The sequence below is a fragment of the Phocoena sinus genome, chromosome 19 (assembly GCF_008692025.1).
Source record: "Phocoena sinus isolate mPhoSin1 chromosome 19, mPhoSin1.pri, whole genome shotgun sequence".
Classification (NCBI taxonomy): domain Eukaryota; kingdom Metazoa; phylum Chordata; class Mammalia; order Artiodactyla; family Phocoenidae; genus Phocoena; species Phocoena sinus.
Window position 1 is genome coordinate 8,685,871 of NC_045781.1, and position 23,360 is coordinate 8,709,230.

At 59.8% G+C, this 23,360-nt stretch overlaps 2 protein-coding genes across 7 annotated transcripts in view; both read left to right on the plus strand.

Annotated features, from left to right (window-relative positions):
* Positions 1–21,953, plus strand: part of STRN4 (striatin 4) — a 28,405-nt gene extending 6,452 nt beyond the window's left edge. Inside the window, exons 2-18 of one of the 4 annotated variants that reach the window (XR_004346913.1) lie at positions 747–850; positions 1,351–1,424; positions 2,380–2,458; positions 4,309–4,506; positions 6,496–6,637; positions 10,170–10,329; positions 10,916–11,029; positions 11,370–11,485; positions 13,323–13,498; positions 13,605–13,652; positions 14,015–14,136; positions 15,331–15,501; positions 15,659–15,799; positions 16,253–16,351; positions 16,534–16,620; positions 17,945–18,180; positions 21,819–21,953. Coding sequence is in view for 1 of the 4 variants with exons in the window: in XM_032613015.1 (XP_032468906.1) it covers positions 747–850; positions 1,351–1,424; positions 2,380–2,458; positions 4,309–4,506; positions 6,496–6,637; positions 10,170–10,329; positions 10,916–11,029; positions 11,370–11,485; positions 13,323–13,498; positions 13,605–13,652; positions 14,015–14,136; positions 15,331–15,501; positions 15,659–15,799; positions 16,253–16,351; positions 16,534–16,620; positions 17,945–18,114 (2,001 nt within the window). In the remaining 3 variants the exon portion in view is untranslated. Of the gene's footprint in view, positions 1–746; positions 851–1,350; positions 1,425–2,379; positions 2,459–4,308; positions 4,507–6,495; positions 6,638–10,169; positions 10,330–10,915; positions 11,030–11,369; positions 11,486–13,322; positions 13,499–13,604; positions 13,653–14,014; positions 14,137–15,330; positions 15,502–15,658; positions 15,800–16,252; positions 16,352–16,533; positions 16,621–17,944; positions 19,403–21,818 lie in introns of those variants that run through there. The other 3 variants (XR_004346912.1, XR_004346914.1, XM_032613015.1) reach the window with 3 other exon arrangements.
* Positions 21,883–23,360, plus strand: part of PRKD2 (protein kinase D2) — a 30,731-nt gene continuing 29,253 nt past the window's right edge. The window contains exons 1-2 of one of the 3 annotated variants that reach the window (XM_032613014.1): positions 21,983–22,190; positions 22,475–22,894. In XM_032613014.1, the coding sequence (XP_032468905.1) occupies positions 22,655–22,894 (240 nt within the window). In that variant the 5' untranslated portion in view covers positions 21,983–22,190; positions 22,475–22,654. Of the gene's footprint in view, positions 22,895–23,360 lie in introns of all 3 variants that reach the window. The other 2 variants (XM_032613013.1, XR_004346911.1) reach the window with 2 other exon arrangements.

A 23,360-nucleotide genomic window follows, 5' to 3' on the forward strand; every position in this document is an offset into this window, starting at 1 on the left:
GCCAGGGAGGAGCCCTGCGCTCAGGGCTTTGCCACTGGGCTTCCGGAACCTGGTCAGGGGCCAAGATCCCGCCTCGAAGGCCGTTGACCCGGTGTCTCCAAAAGACCTGTTGACAGACCAGAGCAGACTGGGGCAGCCCATGCCAGCAGACAGTGTGAAGTGGTTGGCAGGGGCCCTGGGTCGTGGCTGTGGCACGTCTCCCTCACCCTGGGCAGACTCCAGTGGAAAGGTTGGTCCCCACCGTGGGGGTCGGGTGGGGAAGCTTTCGCGCTGCAGCGGGAGCTGAGCCGAGCCGCCCACTTTTGTCCCTAAACGCCAGAAGTAGCTTCCCACGCCTCCCAGAGACAGATGCTCTGGTAGGAGTAGTGGTGCGCCACCTCCACCAGCAACCTTAGGGACAGCACCTGCCTGAGTGGGGAGAGGAGGCGCCCAGGGCTGTTAATACCTCCCTGGCCCACCTCCTCCCCAGAGGTGGGGATCAAGTTAGGCCCAGGCTGTCCCTATTTAATTTCAGGGGTTAAGGGCTTCTCTTCAGTTGTTTCATTGCGGGTGACATGGAGACAGATCCAGCTGCCCTTTCACTGCTCCATGGAACCCTGGCTCAGGGTCTTCACGCCTGAAGAAGTGGCTGCTGTGTGTTGCTGTGGGGGCAGGGCTGGAGCTGATTGTCCCTGAGTGAGTGACACATGTCAGTGAGCCTGAGCCCTGCTGTCTTCCTGTCTCCCTCTCTCCCCCCCCCCCCGCAGGCTCAGGTGGCCTTCCTCCAGGGAGAAAGGAAGGGGCAAGAGAATCTCAAGACAGACCTGGTGCGGCGGATCAAGATGTTAGAATATGCGCTGAAGCAGGAAAGGTGAGCCCAGCTGTCCCCCGTCCTGCCTTCAGGGATCAAGCCTTTGGGGGGGGGTCAAGCGTTCTCTTCCCCATCACCCAGTCCTGCATGGTTCCAGGAGAGGGGGACAGAACAGGAAATAGTGGGTGGGATTTGGGGTAAAAACTGATAACAGTATTCATAATGGTGGTGGCCCGCTGCGTGCCAAACACCATATATTCATTGTCTCATTTATCCCTTCCAGTGGCCTAATGGGTACAGGTGAGGCTTCCGGAGGGTGAGGACTTCTTCAAGGACTCTGGAGCTGGGATAGCAACCCAGTTTGCCTGACTCCAAAGAGTGGGCTCTTCACAGTGCCATCCGTGATGCCTCCTCCGCCCGGGCTGCTTCCTAATCGGGCAGTTCAGCTTCAGAGGGAGGAGAGCTGATTAGAGAGGATCTGGGATCTGGGATTCCTGAGGTGGGGGCTGGCCCTGTCTACTCTTCCGCGTCTCTCACTGGCTAATCGCTTGATCTTTTAGGGCCAAATATCATAAATTGAAATTCGGGACAGACCTGAACCAGGGGGAGAAGAAACCAGAACTGTCAGAACAAGGTACCCACCCCCGATCCTCCCCTCTTGCTCCCTCCCAACAAAACCAAATGTGACAGAGGAAAGCTGAGATGGGCCACGTCTCTCTCACCGTGCTCCACAGAAAGCAGGCTCGGCCGGGGTCGGGAGAGCTTGGGTCTCACTCTCAGTGTCCCTCCCCCGTAGGCTGCTCTGCCAGGTCCTGTGCTGGGCGCTGGGGGAGTGGGGGCAGGGGGTGAAGAAGGCTGGGAGTCCTGCCTGCTGTCCCTGTGTGAGGTAGACAGACACACAAGGCCCGACAGTCTGTGCTCCTGGAAGGAGGCATCAGTTCATCGTCAGGGAAGTAGGGAAGGCACTCCAGGTAGAGGGAGGAGAGTACTGGAGCACGGAGACCTGAAAGAGTGGTGTGTTCACGGGGTCGGGGCCTTCGAGGCCAGGCTGACAGTGATCGTTGTTCTTCATGTCAGACTCCTCCGACCAGAGTGTGAGTTCCACCAGGGCAGGGGTTTTTGTCGACTGATGTAGTCCAGGCACCTAGCCGGGCACATAGTAGATGCCCGATAAATATTTGATGAATAAAACAAACAGATTGTCTCACTTAATCCTCACAACAGTCCCAAGAGGTAGGTGCTGAGATTATTAACTTCGTTTCTCAGAAGAGGAAACTGAGGCTCAGGTAAACTAACCTGCTCAAGGCCACACAGCTGGGAAGCGGCAGAGCCAGGCTGGGATGCGGTCGAGTCTGCCCGTTCGCTCAGAGCTGAGCCCATTTCCCGTGTGGGAAAATAACATAAGTAGAGTCTGAGGATAGTCTGGGAATGGTTGGGAAAGTGACCCAGAGACTAGAGAGGAGGAGCACAGGGGCAGAGGGAGGCTTCAGACTCTCTCAGGAAGGGGCTCCAAGGATGATGGAGGAGGTGATGGGTGCATGGTGGTGCCCTGACCAAGACAGCCCACCTCCCTTCTCTCCACCCTCCAGTCTCCAATGGCCCGGTGGAGTCGGTCACCCTGGAGAACAGCCCGCTGGTGTGGAAAGAGGGGCGGCAGCTTCTCCGACAGTGAGTGTGTGGAGGGCAGGGTGGAGGCTGGGGGGCGAGGACACATGTTTGGCTTGGGAGATAAGCCCGAAGACTCCGCAGTCCTTCCTGTCCCCCTGGGGACCCTGAGCTGTCAGGATCCCTGCTGGCCACAGCTGTCACCCCATCGGGGAGAGCAAGGGAAGACTCCCTGCAGGAGGCACATGTGGAAAGCGACCCCAAGTGCCTCTGTGCCTTTTTTTCCCCTAGGGTAATGTTAAATTGTTTTTTATTAAAGAGATGTGTGTGTTTTAGAAAACTTGGGAAACATAGGGAAACAGAAAGAAAAGGATAAAAATCACTCATCATTCCACCACCCAAGGAATTTCATGCCCCTGTAAACATTTTGGCACATATGCTTTCTCTTCCGTGGATATGTATTTGTGCCTGGGTGTGTGTGTGTGTGTGTGTGTGTGTGTTTGTTTGATGAAAGCCGGGGCTCCCCCTTCGCAGTGCTTCATAATGCATCGCTTTTGCTAAGCGTTGTGAACATCTTCCCACTAAATTACTTACGTTGCACCATTTCAAGACCTGTATAGTAGTCTGTCACGTGGTAATCGTAACTTCCTATGGCCAGTCTCTTCTTGTGTATTTCGTCGAAGGTGTTTTTTTCAGTAGACAGTGTGACAAACACCAGGAAGTTATTTGTCCATATCCTTGATTTCCTTAAGCTGAATATCTGGGAGTGCAATTGCTAGCTTAAAGGGTGTGCAAACAGTGACAACAGAAAGATCATCACAGGCGACGCTTGCCAGGGACCTGTTATGAGCCTGACACCGCGCTAAACACTTTGCACCCAAGGATTCCTCACATAAACCTCCGTGTAGTGTAACTGCTAGCATTCCCCTCGTTTTCACAGACGAAAAAACCAAGGGGCAGAGAGGGTATCTGTTTATGGAAGGTCACAGCTAATCAGCGGAGGGTCTGAGGTGTGATCTCGGGCAGCCTGTCCCCAGAGCCCAACTCCTTCCGCACCACACTTTCCTGCCCCTCCACTGGTAGGGAGGGGAAGCGTCAGACACACACAGGCACCCGAGGTGAGACAGCAGGCCAGACAGCAGGCTGAGGCAGGCGCTGTCTGATGTTCCCAAAGGGACAGGCTCAGGCTCAACAGAAGAGGCTCTGGAGGCGCCTCCTAAGGACCAGCCTGGGACTCTTTGTCTCCAGTCTTTTGAAGCCACAGATATTTTCAGCTTTTAGACCAGTCCCAGCTGGCTTCAGTTCTCGTAATTGCAGAAGTAATAAATGCTCATTCATAGAAGTGAGTACAGTAGATGCCAGAAGTTCCTATTAATATCCCCAATCTCGCTCTCCAGAGGTCACTGCTCTTAAGTTTAGTGTGTTTCTCTGTAGGCCTAGGGAGGGGCGTGATAATATGTGTGTTTGTGTGTGGTCTACACTTATATGCACACTCTTTTTCCCACAAACACGTGAATTGTAAGGAACGCCTGACTTACAGTCCTTGTTGCACTGCTCATCATGGCCTCTCTCCTTGGCACTCTGCTCTGTTTACCTTGTGCGTAGTGTCCCAGCAGTCATTTGCTCCCACAGTCCTCAGCAATGGACGTGTAGTTTGGCCCCTGCGTTTTGGTTCACCCATATGTGCAGTGTCTCTGCGAGCATCTGTGACAGCACAGTGCCCGTGTAGAAAGGCTTCCACTGGAAGTAGTCTCAAAAGGGAAATGGTAAGGTCAGGGGTATGCGTCTTTGAAATTTTGATGTATAGTCTGAAGTTGCTCCTCCAAAAAGCCTGGCCTAATTTGCATCGGCCCCCCGCAGCATATGAAGAAGCCACAAGGCGCCTGACCGGCCCTGGTTCTGCCTCCCCGCAGGTACCTGGAAGAGGTGGGCTACACCGACACCATCCTGGACATGCGGTCCAAGCGCGTGCGCTCTTTACTGGGCCGCTCGTTGGAGCTCAACGGGGCCATGGAGCCCAGCGAAGGGGGCCCCAGGGCCACGCCGGGCCCCGGGGGACTCAGCGGCGGCGAGTCGCTGCTGGTGAAACAGATCGAGGAGCAGATCAAGAGGTGAGCCCTTGGGTCTGGCGGGTGCATCCCTGTGTGCCTTCTGCGTCCTGAGGAAGTCCACCGCGCTCTGGGGGCCGCTTCCTTCCTGGAGTGTATTGTGGGCTCCCTGTCCCTTCCTTGTGCGGTGTCCAGGCTCTGTCTTGGGTTCCCCTCCCCTGGCGTTGCCTTGCTGCTGTTGTGCATCACAGCTCCCGCTGGCCCGGCCCCCCCGAGGCTCAGGCCTGTGTGCTCCCCAGGAAGCGCCGAGCCCCTGCTGAAGGCAGCGCCCGGGCCACACGCCAGGACCGGGGGCTGAGGGGGGCACAGCGTGCGGTCTCCGACCCCAGGGAGCTCTCACTCGTTCATTCTCTCATCAGTAATTGTAATTTGTCAAAGTAAATAACTTAATGGGTGGTGACGTGAGGTGCTAGGTAAAAGGCAGTGAGAAAGAGTGATGGGAGAAGTAGTACTGCTTCGGATGGGGTGACATTTGGGAAGAGAACTGCGTGGAGTGGAGGCTAAGCCACCCAAGCAGCTGGAATGAGAATGTTCTAGGCGGAGGGAACAGCAAGTGTAAAGGTTCCGGGATGGGAAGGGCCTGGAACGTTCGGGAGCAGCCACAGAAGCTGGTGTGGCTGCAGTGGTGTGAGCACGTGGGGGCTGTGGTCTGCGGTGCGCTGAGATCTCAGGACTCAGATCAGAAGGAGCTTGGAGGCTGGTGTTGTGGGAAGCCGGTGGTTTCGAGCAGGGGTGTGACATCATCTGATATACTTGGTCTGCTTGGGGAAGGAGAGGCTGACGGAGGGTCGGGCTGGGAGCCGGGAGGCCGGGTAGGAGATTCCTGCAGACGTCCAGGTAAGAAATGATGGACATTAGTAGTGGAGGGGTGAGAAGGGGTCCGCTTCTCGGTGGGTTTTTAGGGTGAGCCGACACTATTTAAAGGACTGCCTGTGGGAGGAGAGGCAAAGAAATTAGGGGTGACTGAAGGGTGTGGTCTGAGAGCTGGGAGCAGCGCTGACCCAGATGGGGGAGACAAAGGGTGGGGGGGCTTCAAGGGGGCCGTTCAGGACGAGTGGAGTTTGAGGTGCCTGTTTGACCCCCAGCACGAGGGGTGGGGGCGCTTGACTCCTAAACGTACCTCCAGTTCACCAGCACACGGGCGGGTTTGGAAGCCACGGGACTCGGCGGTCACTGAGGCAGAGGGTGTCGATGGTGCCGAGAGGAGGTCCGAGGACCGAGCCCTGGGAGCGGTCCAGCAGAGGAGGCCAGGCCGAGGCAGCTAGTGAGCGGGAGGAGAGCCTGGGCGCAGCGTCCCGGCGGAGTGGCAGCCATCCACCCGGGCAGTTGACAAGAACTCTCTGGGGCATCAGTCCAGTGGCAGAAAAGGAGGCTGTTGGCATTTATCTGAACTTCAAATTCTACCCTCCTTTCTGCCCTAGAGTCAGGTTTGGAAAATAACCTCCTTCGCTAAAACTTGTCATCCTGATGGAGCTGTTAAACAGCGGGCCGGGGTGGACAGCGGAGCGCCGTCTGTCAGTGGGGAGGGTGCAGGCTGTGAGGGCCCGAGTGACCGTGGAGTGACCGGTTCCTCTTTCTTGCTGGGTCTGTCCCCGCCACTCACCTGCTCTGTGCTCGTGGTTGGAGCGGCCGTGGGAACGGGAGCTGCTGAGTCAGTGGTGCTTGGTTGTCTGGCTCTCCTTCTGACTCAGCATATGCCAGGGCCGAGCCGTCAGGGTTGGGGGCTAGTCTGGGACTCAGGGAGGGTCAGAGCTCAGTGAGGGGTTGGGCCTGGTCTGTGGTCCCAATGAGGGTTCCAGCTGGGGTGTGTCAGGCAAAGGCTGGGCTTGAAGCCCTGCGTGTGATCAGAGTCAAGGTTCCTCTGGGGTCAGGGTGGGCTTGGCACTCCTGAGAGCCGGGTCCAGGCTCTGGCCCCCGAGCCTCGGCGCTCTCCCATCTGAGCTTTGTCGCCTGGCAGGACTAATGCCCCCTCTGCCCCCCTGTCGTGGGCAGGAATGCGGCCGGCAAAGACGGCAAAGAGCGCTTGGGTGGCTCAGTGCTGGAGCAGATTCCCTTCCTGCAGAGCTGCGAGGATGAGGACAGCGATGAGGACGATGAGCTGGACAGCGTGCAGCACAAGAAGCAGCGCGTGAAAGTGAGCACGGGAGCTCAAGGGGTGCCCCTCCCCCTTTCTGCAAGGGGGCCCTTGCTGTGTGTGCAGAGCAGAGCGCCTCTGTGAGTGCTCTGGGGCTGCCTCTGAGGACTGGTCTGTGTCCTGATCATGTCCCTTCCCTGGGTCCCCATCTCCTGTCCCGCCGTGCCATTGCCTCAGGTACCTTGGGAGGCGCCTAGGTCTGTTCTGTCAGGGCCGGCCCCTTCTCCACCTGCACCCCTGTCATTCTCTCCATCCTCCTTCCTCGGGCTCAGATGTTCCCGAGAGGCCTTTCCTGAATCTCCAGGTTAGGCCAGCTCTGAGACGCCCTCTCTTCTGTGCCCTCCTTCTGGCCAGCCTGGCCACAGTCGGACTGAGAAATGTTTCGGTGTGACTGTGTCTGTCTCCTGCAGTAGAATGTGCGCTCCGCGAGGCAGGGACTGTGCGAGTCTTTTACTGTTCCCTCCCCAGCACCCTGAGGGAATGTGGCCGGGCCCAGGGCTCAGCCTGGAGCCAGGTCGGGGGACTCCAGGGGGGACTTCATAGGATGTGAGTGTCTAGTCTGCTGTTGGTGGCAGGACCGAGGCCCAGCGACACTGCCTGCATGGTAGAGTCCACATCTCAGCTTGGCCTGGAGATACAGCTCCCACCGCATCCCCCACTCCTTAACTGCCAGAGCCCCATGTTCCCGCCATCCTGATGGCGCTGTCCTTACACGGGGCCGGCTCTCATCTGTCCAGTAGACATCCACGTGGGCCTCCATGGGCCAAGCTCTGTGCTGGCTGTGAGAACATGGAGACGCCGAGGTCCGGTCCTGGCGTGGAGGAGCTTAGGGCCAGTGCGGGCTGTTAGGTAGTCACAGGCAGAGGGACGTGCCACAGTGGATGCAGGGACACATGCCCAGGAAGGGGAGCCTGTGGGAGACGGCCTCAGGGGCTTTCCTTGACCCGGCCTTCCCACCCGAACTCTAGCTCCCTCCTCAGACTCACCTCAGACACCCCCCTCCTCCAGGAAGCCTTGTCTGACTCGCCCTTGCTCCCCTCCCCCCCACAGGGTCAGGAGGCTCCTGTGGGCTCCCCCGTCCTGACCGGGACCATTCTGGGTCCTCCCTGTCTGGTGTTAGGTCTCTTCTGGCCTCAGCTCTATGTCCAGTGTCCCCGGCGTGGCTCAGCGCAGGGTCCCGCGCAGGTCAGGCACTCAGTGAACGCACTGAGGGGAATGGAATGCACAGAGCCGGCACACTGGCACTCGGGTTGCAGGAAAAGCAGGGTGTCACTGAGTCCGGGGTCTCTAAGCTTCTTGTCCAGAACGCCTGGTCCCTCCTGCCCCCTGTTGGGATTTTCACTCCTTTTGTAGGTCTCGCCTCAGCCTCCTCTGGGAAACCTTCCCACTCCTCTCCGCTCCTCCCATCAGAAATGATCGCATATTCCCTTTAGCCTTTGCGTCAGTCACCGCATCTGTCCCACATGCCCTGTCAGGTGGCTCATTACGTAGGGGTCCCATGCTTCCCCAAGCCCTCTGTCTCCACACAGCAGACCTTCAGTGACCAGACCCTGATTCGGAAGACCTGCCCGTGACTCCCAGAGTGGCCGTGGCCTGGCTCTGTAACTGTGGGCACGTGATTCTCTTTGTCTTGGCTTCAGTCTCAGGGACTAATAGTCCCTGTCGGGCTTCCCTGGTGGCGCAGTGGTTGAGAGTCCGCCTGCCGATGCAGGGGACGCGGGTTCGTGCCCCGGTCCGGGAAGATCCCACGTGCCGCGGAGCGGCTGCGCCCGTGAGCCATGGCCGCTGAGCCTGCGTGTCCAGAGCCTGTGCTCCGCAACGGGAGAGGCCACAACAGTGAGCGGCCCGCGTACCGCAAAAAAAAAAATTAGTACCTGTCTCTGGGTTGTTGAGGAATTAGTTAAAATGAGTTCATGCGTACAAAGCCCTTGGCTGCACGGTGGCTGCCAGGCCAGGTGCTCGGCGGCAGCAGTATTAGCAGTGCTTGGCAGGGGCCTGGCACTAACAGTCCCAGGCAGTGATGGCAGGATGTAACTGCATAGGGCCCTTCTGGTGGACTGACCCCTGCCATCATCTCTCTGGGCAGGCTGTCTGAACCTTGACCCTGGGTCTTCTCCCAGGATGGAAGAGGAAGGCACTCACGTCCCATCCCCCTCCTCCCACACAGGCCAGAGGCGGGCCCTCCACGATGCCTGAGCCTGAGCATAGCCGCTCCAAATTCCTACCCTCCAGACCCAGCTCAGGAGGCCGAGCCTCTGGGGGGAGGGGCACCAGCCTTGCCCTCGAGGAATTCATAGTCTGACTGAGGCTGGGCCCAGGCAGGGAACACTTAGGAGGGAGAAGCCTTCCTGGAAGAGGTGGTGTTTGGAACCAGTGGTCTCCGAAGCACTTAAAGCAGAACTCGGATTCAAAACTGTATTTGAAAATTCTGAAACTCCCTTAAGCCATTTAAGTGCAGCCTTTGAAGTGCCAAGTACACAGCTCCCGGAGGGCACTTCACGTAAAACACAGTGATGCTTACGCCACAAGAGGGTAAAGAGTCATACGCAAGATGTCACTTCGTGAGGCTGCATCTCAGAGGCGTCCGTGTGGGGAGACACAGGTGTGATGCTGCTTCTAAATCCACACTCCTGGGGTTTGGTCCAAGCCTGTGAACTGAGGAGAACAGGATGATTTGGTTCTTGCTCCGGGTTAAGACCGATTGTGGGAAATAGCAGACTCAGTGTTCACTCGCCCAGCGTTCTGTTTCTCAAAATGGAGGAATTGGGGTGTTTTCTCTCATTCTAAAAGTAGCTCCTGCTTGTTATGTAAGAAAACAAAAATTCAGCCAGTGTAGAAAACTATAAGGAAGACTTGGAGAACCTCAGGTCACCTCACACCCCAGAGCCGTCTTAGTGTATAAGGAATGGCTCGGAGCTGGTGACCTGGGCAAGGGGCTTCACTCTGCTCAGTCTCAGTGTTCCGTATCTGTAATATGGGGATAATAATTACAATAGTAATTATTCATGGGGCTGTGAAATCATATATGTGAAGCTTATTCAGTGCACTGAATAACCCAGAGAGGCTGGCCCAGTAAGTGTTCATTATTATTACTATTGTACCCATGGATCTGTTCTCACTTTGATTGAGCGCCTCCTTCCACTCACACCCATAGAAACACATATATCTTCCCTCACCCCCGAAACAGGCTGTCATATTATCCGACGTTTTTTCATGAGAAGTACTGTGCTGGGGCGCGGGGCATGGGGGAGTAGGAACAGCCTGAGTGAAGGCCAGGAGGGGGGCCCTGTGCGGGGATCACTGCTGGAGGCAGCAGGAGCGGAAGGGGTCTCCAGAGCCAGGCTGGGGGAGCAGCTCCTCCAATGAGGAACAGCCCTGGATGCTCCCAGCAGGGGGAGCACAGCGTCAAAGTGTGGGGCTGGGGCGGATCCTGCGGGCCGAGGCCAGGAGCCGTGGTTTCTCTGTTCCTGGAGACTGGGTGGGCTTGGGCCCGTGCAGGAGCCCCTGACCCCTGGTTGTCTCCATGTCCCAGCTGCCAGCCAAGGCCCTGGTTCCTGAAATGGAGGACGAAGACGAGGAGGACGACTCAGAGGATGCCATCAACGAATTTGATTTCCTGGGCTCAGGAGAGGATGGAGAGGGCTCTCCAGACCCCCGGCGATGCGCCGGAGAGGGGACCCACCACGAACTGCGTGAGTTGGGGGTTTTCTGGCCCACCTTCCTCACTGCAGGCACACACAGCCGCCTGCAGCTGCTTCCTGCCCCAGGGTCTCCACCGGACGGATACATTTCCTGAGAGGAGGGTGGCCAAGGAGAGCGGGAGGCCTGCACCACGATGGCCAGGCCTTCACTCCTTCCCTGGAAAACCCCTGTGGGGACACAGGCAGGCCCGGCTCTTCCTGCAGCAGGGCCTCCAGCCCTCCACTCGAGCAGCCAGTTGTTGGCGGACCTCGGAGGGGGCGGGGTGGACAGGATGCAGACCCGGAGTGGAGAAGGCAGACGGGGCAGTGCAGCTGCTGCTTCCTGTCCTGTGACTCCAGGCTGCGCGGCCCTCGGGGGTCATGTAGGATGGCTGGGGACTGAGGCCCCAGCAAGGGCAGCCCATTGAGGGTCCCATCTCAGTCTGTCTCCTCTGCCTGTCCGCCATCCCCACCCGGAGCCCAGGGCTTCCCGGCCTCCCCACAGCTGCAGGAGAGCTCTCGGTGGTGGGGAAGGCATCGCCTGCATGTGGCTGAGTGAACCAGTCAGTAACTCCTGCCCTGTGCCTTGTCCCTGCAGAAACCCGGCGGGTCAAACTCCAGGGAATTTTGGCCGACCTTCGGGATGTGGATGGGCTGCCACCCAAAGTGACGGGCCCTCCTCCCGGCACACCCCAGCCCCGGCCCCACGAAGGTAAGAGGCCCCTCCACCCTGGCCTAGTCCTGAGGGCCCACGGCAGAGGGAGGCTGCAGAGCTAAGCCCAGGGCTTCTGTGTCCTCAGGGTCGAGGCCCAGCCTCCAGTCTGCAGCCTCCCTGTCCCAAAAGTTCGTCTGTCTGTCTCTGTCTCCCTCTCTTTTTGTCTGTCCTGCCTTGTCTGTCTGTCTCTTCCTGTCTCTTTCTTTCCAGCTGTGATTCTTGATCTTGTCCTCTCCCTGTCTCTCTTTCTCACTCCTTATCTCTCTCTCTGCCTCTCTCTGTCTTTCTCTCTTTCTCCTTGCCCCTCTCTGCGCCCTCCCTCCCCTCCCCCTACCAGGTTCCTTTGGCTTCTCCTCAGACGTTTTCATCATGGACACTATCGGGGGCGGGGAGGTGAGCCTGGGGGACTTGGCAGATCTCACCGTCACCAACGACAACGACCTCAGCTGTGATGTAAGTTCTCAGGGTGCCCACCCCCCACAGGCCCCCACAGGGCATCGGTCGGCGCAGTGCCGGGACTGGCTGAGCTCTGACCGTGTGCCCGACCTGTGCCCAGCCCCTCACACACGAGGACGATGTGAGCTCATTCGCCAGCTCCCTGTTTCACAGAGGTGCCGACACAGACAGGCGGTGGGACTTGACTGGGGTCACCGAGGTTTCTGGCCTAAAAGGCTCTGGCGCCTACGTTTCAGTCATGCTGCCAGGCTCCTTCTCCCGGCGCTGCTCCCTCGCACCCTGGGCTTCCGTGCACCTCAAGTCCAGGAGCCACCGCAGACAGGAGGCAAGGGTGAAGGGGGTGCTGAGTCAAAATACAGCATTAGAGGAAGGGGGCTTTGGGCTGGCGGCAATTCGGGGAAGAAAGTCTGCGCAGGGGGTGAGAATTGAGCTGACTTTGGAAGGGAAGGTGACTTTAAGCCACAAAACAAAAAATCAGGCCGATCTGGTATGTTGGGCTGGAATGAAGGGAGACCTTAGGGCCAGTGTCCTGAGATGTGTGGCCGGGCCTCTGGTTGTCTGGGCATCTCTGAAACGGGCGTGTGTGAGCAAGTTCCTGTAGCAGGACATTTACCACAGCTTCTAGCAAGATTTCAAGTGATCCCAGCAAGGATAGGACACTGCTGTGGGGTGTTGGGAAGCGAGACTGGAGCGGAGGGTTTGAGCAGGGAGCACGCTGCAGGGCTCCTCTGCTCTCCCCGAGGTGAGACCCATCCCCACGGGGCAGCGTGCATGGGAGGGGGTAGACCCTCCGGCCTAAACCTCTGTGGCAGAAGTGGTGACCTTGGGGGACAGAGCCCAGATGAAGGGGTTCATCGGGGGTACACCTCATCTTGGGGCAGGGCACTGAGGCTTGACTGACAATCTGCTCGGCTCCTTTCCCGAGTGGCCCTCCCCAGGTGCCCCACCTGGAGAGCGACACCATCGTCCGCCAGGACCTGTGGGGTGTCTCTGGGACTCTCCCTCAGAGGCCTATTGATTCGGCTTCCCAGTCTCTCCCCACTGTGTGCTTGTCCCCATCTCCACTCCGCAGTGTCTGGTCTGCCTCACGTCTCCCTGGGAGACTTCCCTCAGGACCTCTTCACCTCTCTCTCTACAGGCACTCTTGTCTTCCCGAGTCGAGCCCCTCCACGGGGCGGCCGGAAGAAGCTGTGTCATTTCCTTGCTCTAAACCCTTCTGTGGCTCCCCTGTTGCTTGGGATGAGCTGCACATTCGGAGCGTGGGCCACTATTGTGGCTCTGGCCACCCCTCCTGGCCTCATCTCCTGCCGCTCTCTCCCTTGCTTTCTGCATCCCAGCCCTCCTCTCAGGCTCAGGATCCGCCCTTGCTGCCTCTGCCTCAGGGACTTTGCACATGCAGTTTCCATCCTCTCTCCCCTCCCCTTATCTGGCTACGTCCTGATGGCTTGTCAGTTCCTCAGGAAAGCCTTACTGACCCCCCTCAGGAGGACAGGCTGCCCCACACCTCCTCTCAGTGCATTTGTAATTCGTGGCACTGCTCGCAGTTCATAATCCTCCGCGCTGTGGAGACGATCTGATTGTCTCCCCCAGGCTCCCTCTGCATGGTGAGATTCCCCAGGGTTTGGGCTCCCCTTTGCCTCCCCAGAAGCCAGCCCAGGCCCTGCACACTGCAGGCACTTGCTGAGTGAGTGAGGGGACACTGCGGGCAAGGAGGAAGTGGGAGAGGGCTGGGCTGGAGGCCAGTCTGTGAGGTGCCCCGTGTGGGGCTGAGAGTTGGTGTCTGCGGGACAGCTGAGATGGACGAGCAGACACTGAGGCAGCTCCCCCACCTCAGCTGTCTGACAGCAAGGATGCCTTTAAGAAGACCTGGAACCCCAAATTCACCCTCCGCTCCCACTACGACGGCATCCGCTCCCTGGCTTTCCATCACAGCCAGTCGGCTTTGCTCACTGCTTCCGAGGACGGCACGCTCAAGCTCTGGAACCTGCAGAAGGCGGTCACGGCCAAGAAGTGAGAGCAGCAGCCCCAGGGTGGGGGGGTGGGGAGGACACCTGGGCGCAGGGGACAGGGTGATGAGGGGCTCCCAGCGACATCCAGCTCCTCTGTCTCCTCCCAGGAATGCTGCGCTAGACGTGGAACCTATCCATGCCTTCCGGGCTCACAGGTAGGGAAGTGCCCCCAAAGGCAGCCTGCCCCTTGGCCCACTCACTGCCATCCTGGGGGCTGAGGCAGGGTGGCAGGAGGGCTCAGAGTCCCTGTGACCCTCTGCACACACCCCACCTCGTTCCTGGCGCTCTGCAGACTTTCAGTGCCCCCGTAGCTGGTTCTCAGCACAGCCTTCGGAGGAGGAAACAGACACGGGGAGTGGGACAGGCACCTTGCCTGGATGGCACCACCAGAGGTCCAGATGCTGGATTCCTTTTAGCCAGCCTTGAAAAATGCTAGTGGAGGACTTCAGGGTCCCGTTGGGGAGGGGGAGCCTGGAGTTTTTCATCTCCCCGCTTCACCCAACTTGGTATCCTCCAGGGGCCCCGTGTTGGCAGTAGCCATGGGCAGCCACAGTGAATACTGTTACAGCGGTGGGGCAGATGCCCGTATCCATAGCTGGAAGATTCCAGACCTCAACATGGACCCGTACGACGGTTACGGTGAGGACAGCTCCCTCCCCTGCCTTCCTTTCCCCCACCCACCTGCCACCGGGGCCTCTTGGTTCCCGCAGCCCCCAGGCTTCACACTGGGTACTAGGGGTCGGCATTGCCAAGGGCTCCCGGTCTGGTGAAGCACGGGCCAGGGCGATTCAGCACGTGCCCGAGGGTGGGACAAGAAGAGGCAGCAGCGGGGGCGGTGGGGGAGCGTTTCGCAGAGGAGCTGATTGGGGTTGAGCTTTGGGGCCGGGGACCAGCCCGGGCGAAGGCGTGGTGGGCCTTGGCAGCTCTCTGCGCTCAGCTCTGCCCACGTCTGCATGGTCAAGCGGAGGGAGCCAGCGAGGAGCAGGTAGAGCAGGTGAGACGGAGACTAGCTGGGCCAGGCTGTAGGGAGTTTGGCTGTATCCTTGGGCCACCTTTAAGATTAAGTGGAGAAGTGACCAGACTGTCAACACCTGTTCCGTGTCCCTGCCCTCTGACGCCTCTTCTGATAACCCTTTTGATCGCATACGTGGCTCCGTACAACAGGCTGTCATGGCAGAGTTTAGAGACACAACAGGCTGTGTCTCCTGTCAGAGAATGTATACTGTTTTCTGAAGAATGGTCTCACCCTTTCAGAGGTCAAGGGTCAGTCCCAGGCAGTATCTGCTCTAGGCTAAGCAAGTTGTCACACGTCGGCTGTCAGCAGGACCCAGCCAGAGCACCCTGTGTGGACTCGAGTGACCAGGGAGGCAATGGTGGGAACGACCAGAGGGCTTTGGAGAGACCGGACAAGGCCGTGCTCTTGGGCAGAAAACACCGCAGGGACCGAGGGTGGGGCTGACCCACAGCGGCCAGGCTGCAAAGGGTCCCAGGGCCACAGAGCCACCCTTGTCCCTCGTCCCCTTAACTAAGTCCTAAAAGGTATCTTGAGCAGCGGCTTTGTGCCAGGCACTATCGCGGGCCTGTGGGGACGGCAGGGAACAAGGAAATCCCCACCTTCTGGAGTTTCCACTCTGCGGCGCCTTCAGGGCCCTGAAAGCTTCACAGAACAGCTAGCGGTCAGAGCAGGCATGAGGATTTGGAGACGAAGCCGGACGAAAGGGCAGCTCGAGCTCAGTGCCTGCGTCTCGGCAGAACTGGTGCTCCAGGGCTGTCGTGGCTGGGGCCAAGGCCGGTGGCCCTGACGCAGCCCTTCTCTCCCTCCGGCGGGTCCAGACCCGAGCGTGTTGAGCCACGTCCTGGAGGGCCACAGGGATGCAGTGTGGGGCCTGGCCTTCAGTCCCACCTCCCAGCGCCTGGCCTCCTGCTCTGCCGACGGCACCGTCCGCATCTGGGACCCCAGCAGCAGCAGCCCAACCTGCCTCTGTACCTTCCCCACAGCGAGCGGTGAGTGGGGGGGGACATGGGGGCGTGTGGGACCCTGACAGGTGGCACAGGAGCCGTACAGAGCCGGAGGCCCCCAGAGGAGGGGCGCCTCCTGCGCCCCCCGCGCCCAGGGAAGAGCGGGGCCGTTAGGCAGCCTTCTGTCCCCCTCCACCTTCAGATCACGGGACCCCCACCTCAGTGGCCTTCACCAGCACCGAGCCTGCCCACATTGTGGCCTCCTTCCGCTCTGGCGACACCGTCCTGTATGACCTGGAGGCTGGCAGTGCCCTCCTCACACTGGACTCCCGGGGGAACAGCGGTAAGGGAGGCTCCAGGAATGCCTCCAGGGCCCCAGTTTCTCCTGTGGCTTTGGTGACCTGCTGCCCAGTCAGTGGAAAGTGGCTGCCCTGCCCCCTTGGGTGTTCTGGGAGGGACGGAGATCAGGTCCCGGTCACTGCCATTATGGAGGGCACAGTGTGCTCAGGAGGGCTGACTGGAGAGACATCACGAGGGACTCGCCCATGGGCCACTTGGTGGAGCAGAAGGACCGTCTTCGTGTTTGTCATCCCTCCTGCTCGCCCCGAGGCCATGCAGTGTCCATTGCACGGATGAAGCACGGGGCCCAGGAGGGAGCGGCCGGAGTGCCCGGCCCTGCTCGTTGTCTAAGCAGAGGATGGGCATGGGATGGTGGTTCTTCTCTTGTCTTTGTCCCAGTCTCCCTGACTGCCTCCCACCCTTGACCTCTTCCCCTCTCCCTTGTTTTTCCTGTCAGGCCCAGCCCAGATCAACCAGGTGGTGAGTCATCCAAGCCAGCCCCTCACCATCACCGCTCATGACAACAGAGGCATCCGCTTCCTGGACAACCGGACAGGTGAGGCCCAACCTTCCTGGCCCCCCTTCACGTGTGCTCAGGGGGAGCAGGGGTCGACCAGGCTCAGATGGCAGACCTCCTGGTGTCCACGTTGAAGGCTCAGTGTCCCTTCTAGCCCCTTCACCTTCCCAGGCAAGGCGCAGAGTGGAAAGTAACCTGCTGCCCACCCTCTCTCCCTTCAGGGAGATCCGTGCACTCCATGGTTGCCCACCTGGATGCAGTCACCTGCCTAGCCGTGGACCCCAATGGCGTATTCCTGATGTCAGGAAGTAAGTCGGGAGCCTCCTGGCTCCTAAGGAGTGAGGGCGTGTGCCTTTTCTGGCAGGCTAGGGAGAGGAAGAGGAAGAGACCCAGGCTCTGGTCCCGAGGGAGTACTCCGGGGGCTCCTTGAGGGTGGGGAGCTGGTGGGATTGCTGTCTGAGCAGGGGCCTGGAGCCCCTCTGTGGCTGGAATGACAGTGGTCACAAGGGTGGGGACAGCAAAGCACAGCGCACCGGAGCCCACCGTAGGCCCTCTCCCGCATCATCTCACTGGATTTGAACGAGGTCGGTACTGTTACTCCCACTCCACGGATGTGGTGACTGGGGCTAGAGAAGTCATTTCACTTGGTCACAGCCCACAGGGCTGCAGGAATTGAAGTTCAGGTTTATCTGACTCTCGGTCCCCACGAGAAATTTTAGCATTTGGTGCACCTGCTGTCTGTGGATAAAGGCACTGAGCCCCAGTGAGTGGAGCTGCAGCTCAACGGGATGGGCTGGGACTTGGGCGGATGGAGAAGGGGCTGAAGCTCCCCAGGGGGTGAAGGGTGTGCGCTGGCGGTTACGGAGGCCTGACCAGACCGAGCCTGCCCCGGGGTGTCAGCGAGCGAGTGCACACACAGGCGTGAGCAGTGGCAGTGGAGGGCGGGGGTGGCCCAGGACGGTGCTACAGCTGTCTCCAGGGAGGACGCAGGTTGAGGGAACAGTCAGTGAGATCAGGCCCAGGCAAAAATTCAGTACAGGGCCCAGGTCCCCCCACCGCAGTCCACCAGATCCCAGTAATGCCTAAGTCCGGCGGTCTCCCCGCAGTGGCTCATGGCCCCAAGGCCTGGCGCAGTCTACTCCCCTCACCCCTCCGCCTGCCTGCTCAGGCTGTCAGTCTTCAGGACCTGCCCCTGGCTGTCCCCGCTGCCTGGAAGGTTCTTCCCCCTGCCCTACCCCCTGGGCCACAAGGTCCTCAGACTGACTGACTTGTGCTCACAGCACTTGTGACCATCTGGCCTCGTTTATCCTGTTCTCTTGTTTACTGTCTCTCACACACTGGGACGCAGCACCACGGGGGCAGGGAGATTTGCCTGTTTTGTTCACCACGCCCCCGAGTGCAGGACACAGTAGGTGCTCAGTGAACACTCGGTGCCTAGATGGCTGGATGATAGGCTGGTCAGAAGGGCAGTCCTTCACACTGGGCATCTGGAGGCAACTGGGCAGAGGAGCGAGCCCCACCCAACTCCCAGGCCTTCGGATGAGGCCAGGTTCGGGGAGCAGGTCTGGGCAAGGAGGCAGGGGGACCTGGAGCTGCTGGGTGATGGCCACGACTGCTCCCACATCTGCACAGGCCACGACTGCTCCCTGCGTCTGTGGAGCCTGGACAACAAGACATGCGTTCAGGAGATCACGGCCCACCGCAAGAAGCACGAGGAGGCCATCCATGCTGTCGCCTGCCACCCCAGCAAGGCCCTAATCGCCAGCGCGGGCGCCGACGCCCTGGCCAAGGTCTTCGTATGATGCCCACCTGGCCCCGCCCAGGCCGCCACGCTGGCTGGGGAGTGGGGCTGGGCAGGTGGGACTGAGGTGAGGGGCCAGATGGGAGGGAGGCTTGGCTTGGGAGGGCAGAAGCCCCCTGCATCCTCACTCCCGATGGGGCCCTCACAAACACCCCTTCGCCTGGCATTTCCAGAGGGTGCCAAGACCCGAAATCCTAGTCGGGATGCCCTCTGAGAATTGCCAAGGTAGCCCCTGGGCATTCAGAGGAGGGGCTGGGGCCTAGAGGGGCTGGAGCTGCCTGGCCTCTTGCACCCTGGAGGTCGTGGTCCAGTCTCCCCTCCCTTCTGCCCCCCATAGGTGACTCCAGCCTTGGTCTGGAGGCCCCAAGGCCTGGCTTCTTCCTGCCTGCCTTGGAGCCTGGTGGTGCTAACTGGCCCTTTCCCCAGGAGGCCCTTCCCTCGGCCCGTCCTTCCCCAGGGCATCCCGCTGGGGCGTGGCCTCCTTCAGGAATCGCCCTCCAGGATGGTCTCTGGGAATTTTCTCTTCACCCTGACACCCACTCCAGGTCTCTGAGCTGCCTTCTCAGGGGCTGTACAGCCAGGGCTGGGTGTCCTTAGGGATTAGCTTTTCCAAGACGCCAGAAGGTGCCAGGTTCTCTCTTCGAACCCCTGACCCCTCCTTTCCACCTCCCTGGACCCGGGTGGGAGCTGTGCCAGGAGGAGCCCCCGATGCCCCTGCTCTGGGTCTGCCGGGGCCCTGGAGCCAGCTGTAAGCTGGGCTGTCCTCCGTGGAGGTGCGGGCCTGGCCCGCCCCGGAGCGCGCCCAGTAAACCCTCTCCCCTCCAGTTCCCTCAGCACAGCTCTCCAGACACTACCCAACGCTGCCAGGGCCAGTAACTGCCTGGGGAGCTGGTGATGCCCTCGGGGGAGGTGCCCGCCCCTACCTCCCCCCAACACTCCTCCAAGGGCAGCCCCCCAAACCCCCGTGGGGGAGGTGGCCTTCTCTTGCCCCTCTGTGGCGCATGGAGGGTGGAGTGGGGTCCCTCGGGTCCCCCGTAACTCCCTGTATATCTGTATAAATAAATGGGATTTTAATGGAGCCCCACCCCCACCCATGTTGTTATCACTGTGTGATAGTCTGTCCGTCTCCTTTCCTGACCCTCCATTCTCTTCCTCTATTTATTTCACTCTCGTTCTTGGGTTCCACCCTGTGCCCTCAGGCCCCCTTCCAGGTTCCTGTTTATAAGCCCCATTCCCTCTGCCCTGGTCTTGCCTGTGAACCTTGTCTCAATAAACCCTTTGGAGTAAGATGGGCGGCGGTGCTGACTACTGAGGGGACCGGGGACTTGCGGGGAGGAGTAACTGGCTCTGCCAGGGGTGGGTGGAGCTTGGCGAGGGGATGTGATGGGTTGGGGTTTCGTGGTAGGGCGGGGGTGCAGAGAGGGGCCCAGATCTTGGGTGGGGTGTGGGTGGTGGGACGGAAGTGGGGGCAAGGACCGAATCTCCCTGTGCCCCTCCTTTCTGTCCCTAAGCGCTCCCTCCCCAGGGGCTACAGCAGAGCCCTGACTAGCAGATGAAACAATGTGACGGTTCAGCTCCTCATTCCCCCCGCCCCCTGTGTGATGGTTGGTAGTGAGGCCAAAGTGCTAATCCAGAGTACTGAACGCCCCCCTTCTCTCCCTGCCCCACGCCTGGGCCTACATGGAGTGGGAAGGAAGGGAGACCCTGGGACGTGCCATTCCCTTCTCCCTTCTCTGCGGTGGCTGAATCACAGTAGTCGGCTGTGCCCTCAGAGCTCTTCACGTGCCATTTCACTAGGTCCCCACAACCTCAAAAAGGGGAGCGGAGCATTATGCACACGTTACAAAGGACGAGAGATGGAGGCGGGGGCTCGAGGAGCTTACTCAAGGCCCAGCAGGATACGAATCAGAATTTGTATCCAGTCTCTTGTGACTCCCTCTGCTTGCTATGAGGCCTCTTTGCCTACCAGCCAGGGGTCCTTGGGCAAGTCCTGGCACCTCCCTGGGCCTCAGCCTCCCCTGTAAAGTGAGCCTTTCAGTAATGCCCACCTCCTGGCTTATCAAGGGCTGCATCCCAGTGCCCAGAACAGGGCCTGGCTCCTGTCAGGGCCCCATGAACACTTGAGGAAGGAGGAAGGCCTGAGAAGTGCACACTCCTGTTAGGATTTCACCATGGTGGTCGTCTGCTGGTCTGGACAAAGGGCACAGGTGGGCAGATGGCCATCAGGTGAGGCTGACAGGAGCCCAGCTATGGGTACCGTGTGGCCTCATTGCCCCCTCATCCCTCTGGGCTCTGTGCAGCTTCCCCAGGTGGTGGTTTAGGGTTTCGCTCCAGCCTCAGACTTCCTTCCCCAGCCCCAGCCAGCCCCCGGATGTGGTGACAGATTCGCTACTGTGCCGACTTCAGCTACCCCAACAGCTCTTTACCAGGAATGTGGGCTCATCATGAGTTCCTCATCCCCCTACCCAGCCCTGCTGGTCGGGAGTCTAGGCAGCAGTGGCCCATCTCTATTGGGATGCCTCTGGGGCTCAGCCAGGCCTTGGCCCCTCAGTGAAGCCAGTGGGTGGTAGCTACTCGCTTGGCAATCTTGGACAAGTCGTTTTGCCTCTCTGAAGGTTCAGCTTCCTGTATGTAAACTAAATGGTAGCCACTCATTATTAGCTAGGGAGGAGAAATCAAGTCGGAATTGGTCCTGGAAGAGGTGTTTTATGACAGGCCTGGCACATATTGGGGCCTCAATCCATACTTGCTGAAAGACTAAATGAACAAACCCACCCACAAACACCTGAGTGCCTGAGATGCCCACCCCTTTATCTCAGCGCATTATAGCCCCAGTCACCATTACTGAGCTTCTGCTGTGTTGTAGGCACCCTTAAACCATCTAATCTCCACAAAGACCCTCTGGGGTCAGTCCTATTATTGTCCCATCTAAAAGAGAAACAGGCTCAGAGGGGGGAGGTCACCAACCTAAAGTCACACAGAGACAGACATGTGCACACTTCCCCAGGAGAACTAAGTGCTCTCCATCTATGAAGTGGTGTGGATGTGTGGTCCTCCCTGGTCGCTATGGTCTTTCCAGGCACCCCCAGGCTTTTCTTTGGCTCTTCACCCTCCTAAACACTGGGGTGGAGTGGGGAGCTGATGGAAGGAAACTACACCCCTTCTCCACCTGTCCTGTGCCTGACTCTCCGCGCGCGGGTAACCCAGCCCTGGCCCCTGCAGTTTGCTCCTGGCACTTTGGCCAAGGTCGCTGGAGACAGACCTGAGGCAAGGACCTCTGCCCATCTGGAGGTCTCTCGGTCTTCCCACCTGTGTAATGGGCTCGGGAGTGGGGGAAGGGGGCGGGCGTGGTGACGCCCTGGGAAGAGGCAGGCCCGGCCCGGAGAGCGGGCCAGACCTGACACCGCCTCCCACCCTTTCCCCAGCGGTGGGCGCCGGATGCAGGCTAGGCGAGACGGCCCCCTTCCTTAAAGGGCCAGACGCCGCCTCAGCCCCGGCCTCGCGACCTGTGGTGGGGGTGAGGGTGGCTTGCCTCTCCCTCTCCAGCTCAGGGAAAAGTCAGTTTTCCAGACTTGGGTGTGAGGTGGGAAGGAATCAGTCTCGCCTCCCTTCCCCGCATCTCCCACCCCAGGTCCCCAGACCCAGGAGCGGGAGGTGCCGCCCCAACTCGGAGACGCTAAGCCCGCCCTCCTCTTCCGCCCGCAGGCCCTCGTCAGGCTCCGCCCTCTCGACGTCACCGAGGCCGGCACCGATTGGCCGACTGAACTGTCACTCCGGACACTTCCTCCTGGGCCGCAACCGCCGAATTAAACTTTGGAGTGGGAAAAAGAGCCACCGGCGCCCGGCGCCGGACGACCCTCCCTTCCCTCCCACCCCCCGCCACCCCCCTGCCGCCGGTAACACCCCCTTCTCCGCGGCCCCCGACCGAATTTTTCTCCAACTTCCGAGACCCGTGAGATTCCCGCCTTAGCACCCCAGCCCTCGGAATCCCTCTGCCCATTCCCAGGCCCGCCGTCGGATCCCTGGGATCCATTCGATCCCCGACTCAGAGACTCCTGCTCTCCACCCCAAGATCTGGTGAATCCCTCGAGCTCCCTTCTTATATGGATCCTCTTACAGCCACTGGATTCTTGGCCCCACCTGCTCCTTTTCCAATCCCTTCTTTCTCCAGGGAGCCTTTGGATCCTGGGCTCTTCTGATCCCTGTGACCCCGGCTTCCTAGATTTTCTTTTTTGATTTCTTGGAATCTCCCAATCGCTGGGCCGCCCAAACCATTAGATTTCTCCTTTCTGATCGTCTGTGATCCCTTAATCTCTGGGCGGGCGTCTGATCCACGAGATTCCTTTTCTCTAACTTCCCAGGGTCCCACCTCCTCGAGTTCCCTCAACCTGCCAGGATTCTCTTCTCGGATCCCCGGGATCCCCGCGCTCCTACCACCAGCTAACAAGATACCTCGGATCCAGGGAGCTGAGCCTCCCTGCTCAGGCTCCTGCAGCCGGATCCCGGGTGGGCGCCGGGCGGCGGGTCCCGGGCCTCGCCCTATGGCCGCCGCACCCTCCCATCCCGCCGGGCTCCCGGGCTCTCCCGGGCCGGGGTCTCCTCCGCCCTCTGGCAGCTTGGAACTGCAGGCTCCGCCACCGCTGCTGCCCCATGTCCCGGCGCCGGGCTCGGGAGTGTCCTTCCACATCCAGATCGGGCTGACCCGCGAGTTCGTGCTGTTGCCCGCCGCCTCCGAGCTGGCCCACGTGAAGCAGCTGGCTTGCTCCATCGTTGACCAGAAGGTGAGGGCACAGGGTTCCCCTCATCTAGCTTGAGGAGAGGTCTGGAAGAGTGGGGAGGTGCTGGCAGAGGCGATCTCCAGCCCAGTATATAAGGAAGAGGGAGAGAAGGGGGATAAGCCTTGGGCGACTGAGGGGTGGGGATGGGGCATTGGCCCCCAGTTGCCTCCTCACCCCACCACTCCTTTGAGAGAGGCCTGGTCAGGGGTGGGGTGCCCCAGAGGCCTCCCCAAATTGCATGTCCCTGGATGTTGTTGTTTGCTGCAGACAGCATGGAGGAAGGGAGGGACGGGTGAGGTGTAGGAGCCGAGAGGAAGGGGCAGGTGGGAGCAGCAGATGTCGGGGGACCTCCCTGTCCAGGCCTATCCCCGGCCTCCCATTTGGTGGAAACAGTAGAAACTGAAGCCAGGCTGGCCGTGGCGATCAAGTGACATGTGTGGGTGCGGGTGCCCGCAGTAGCTGCCAGGGG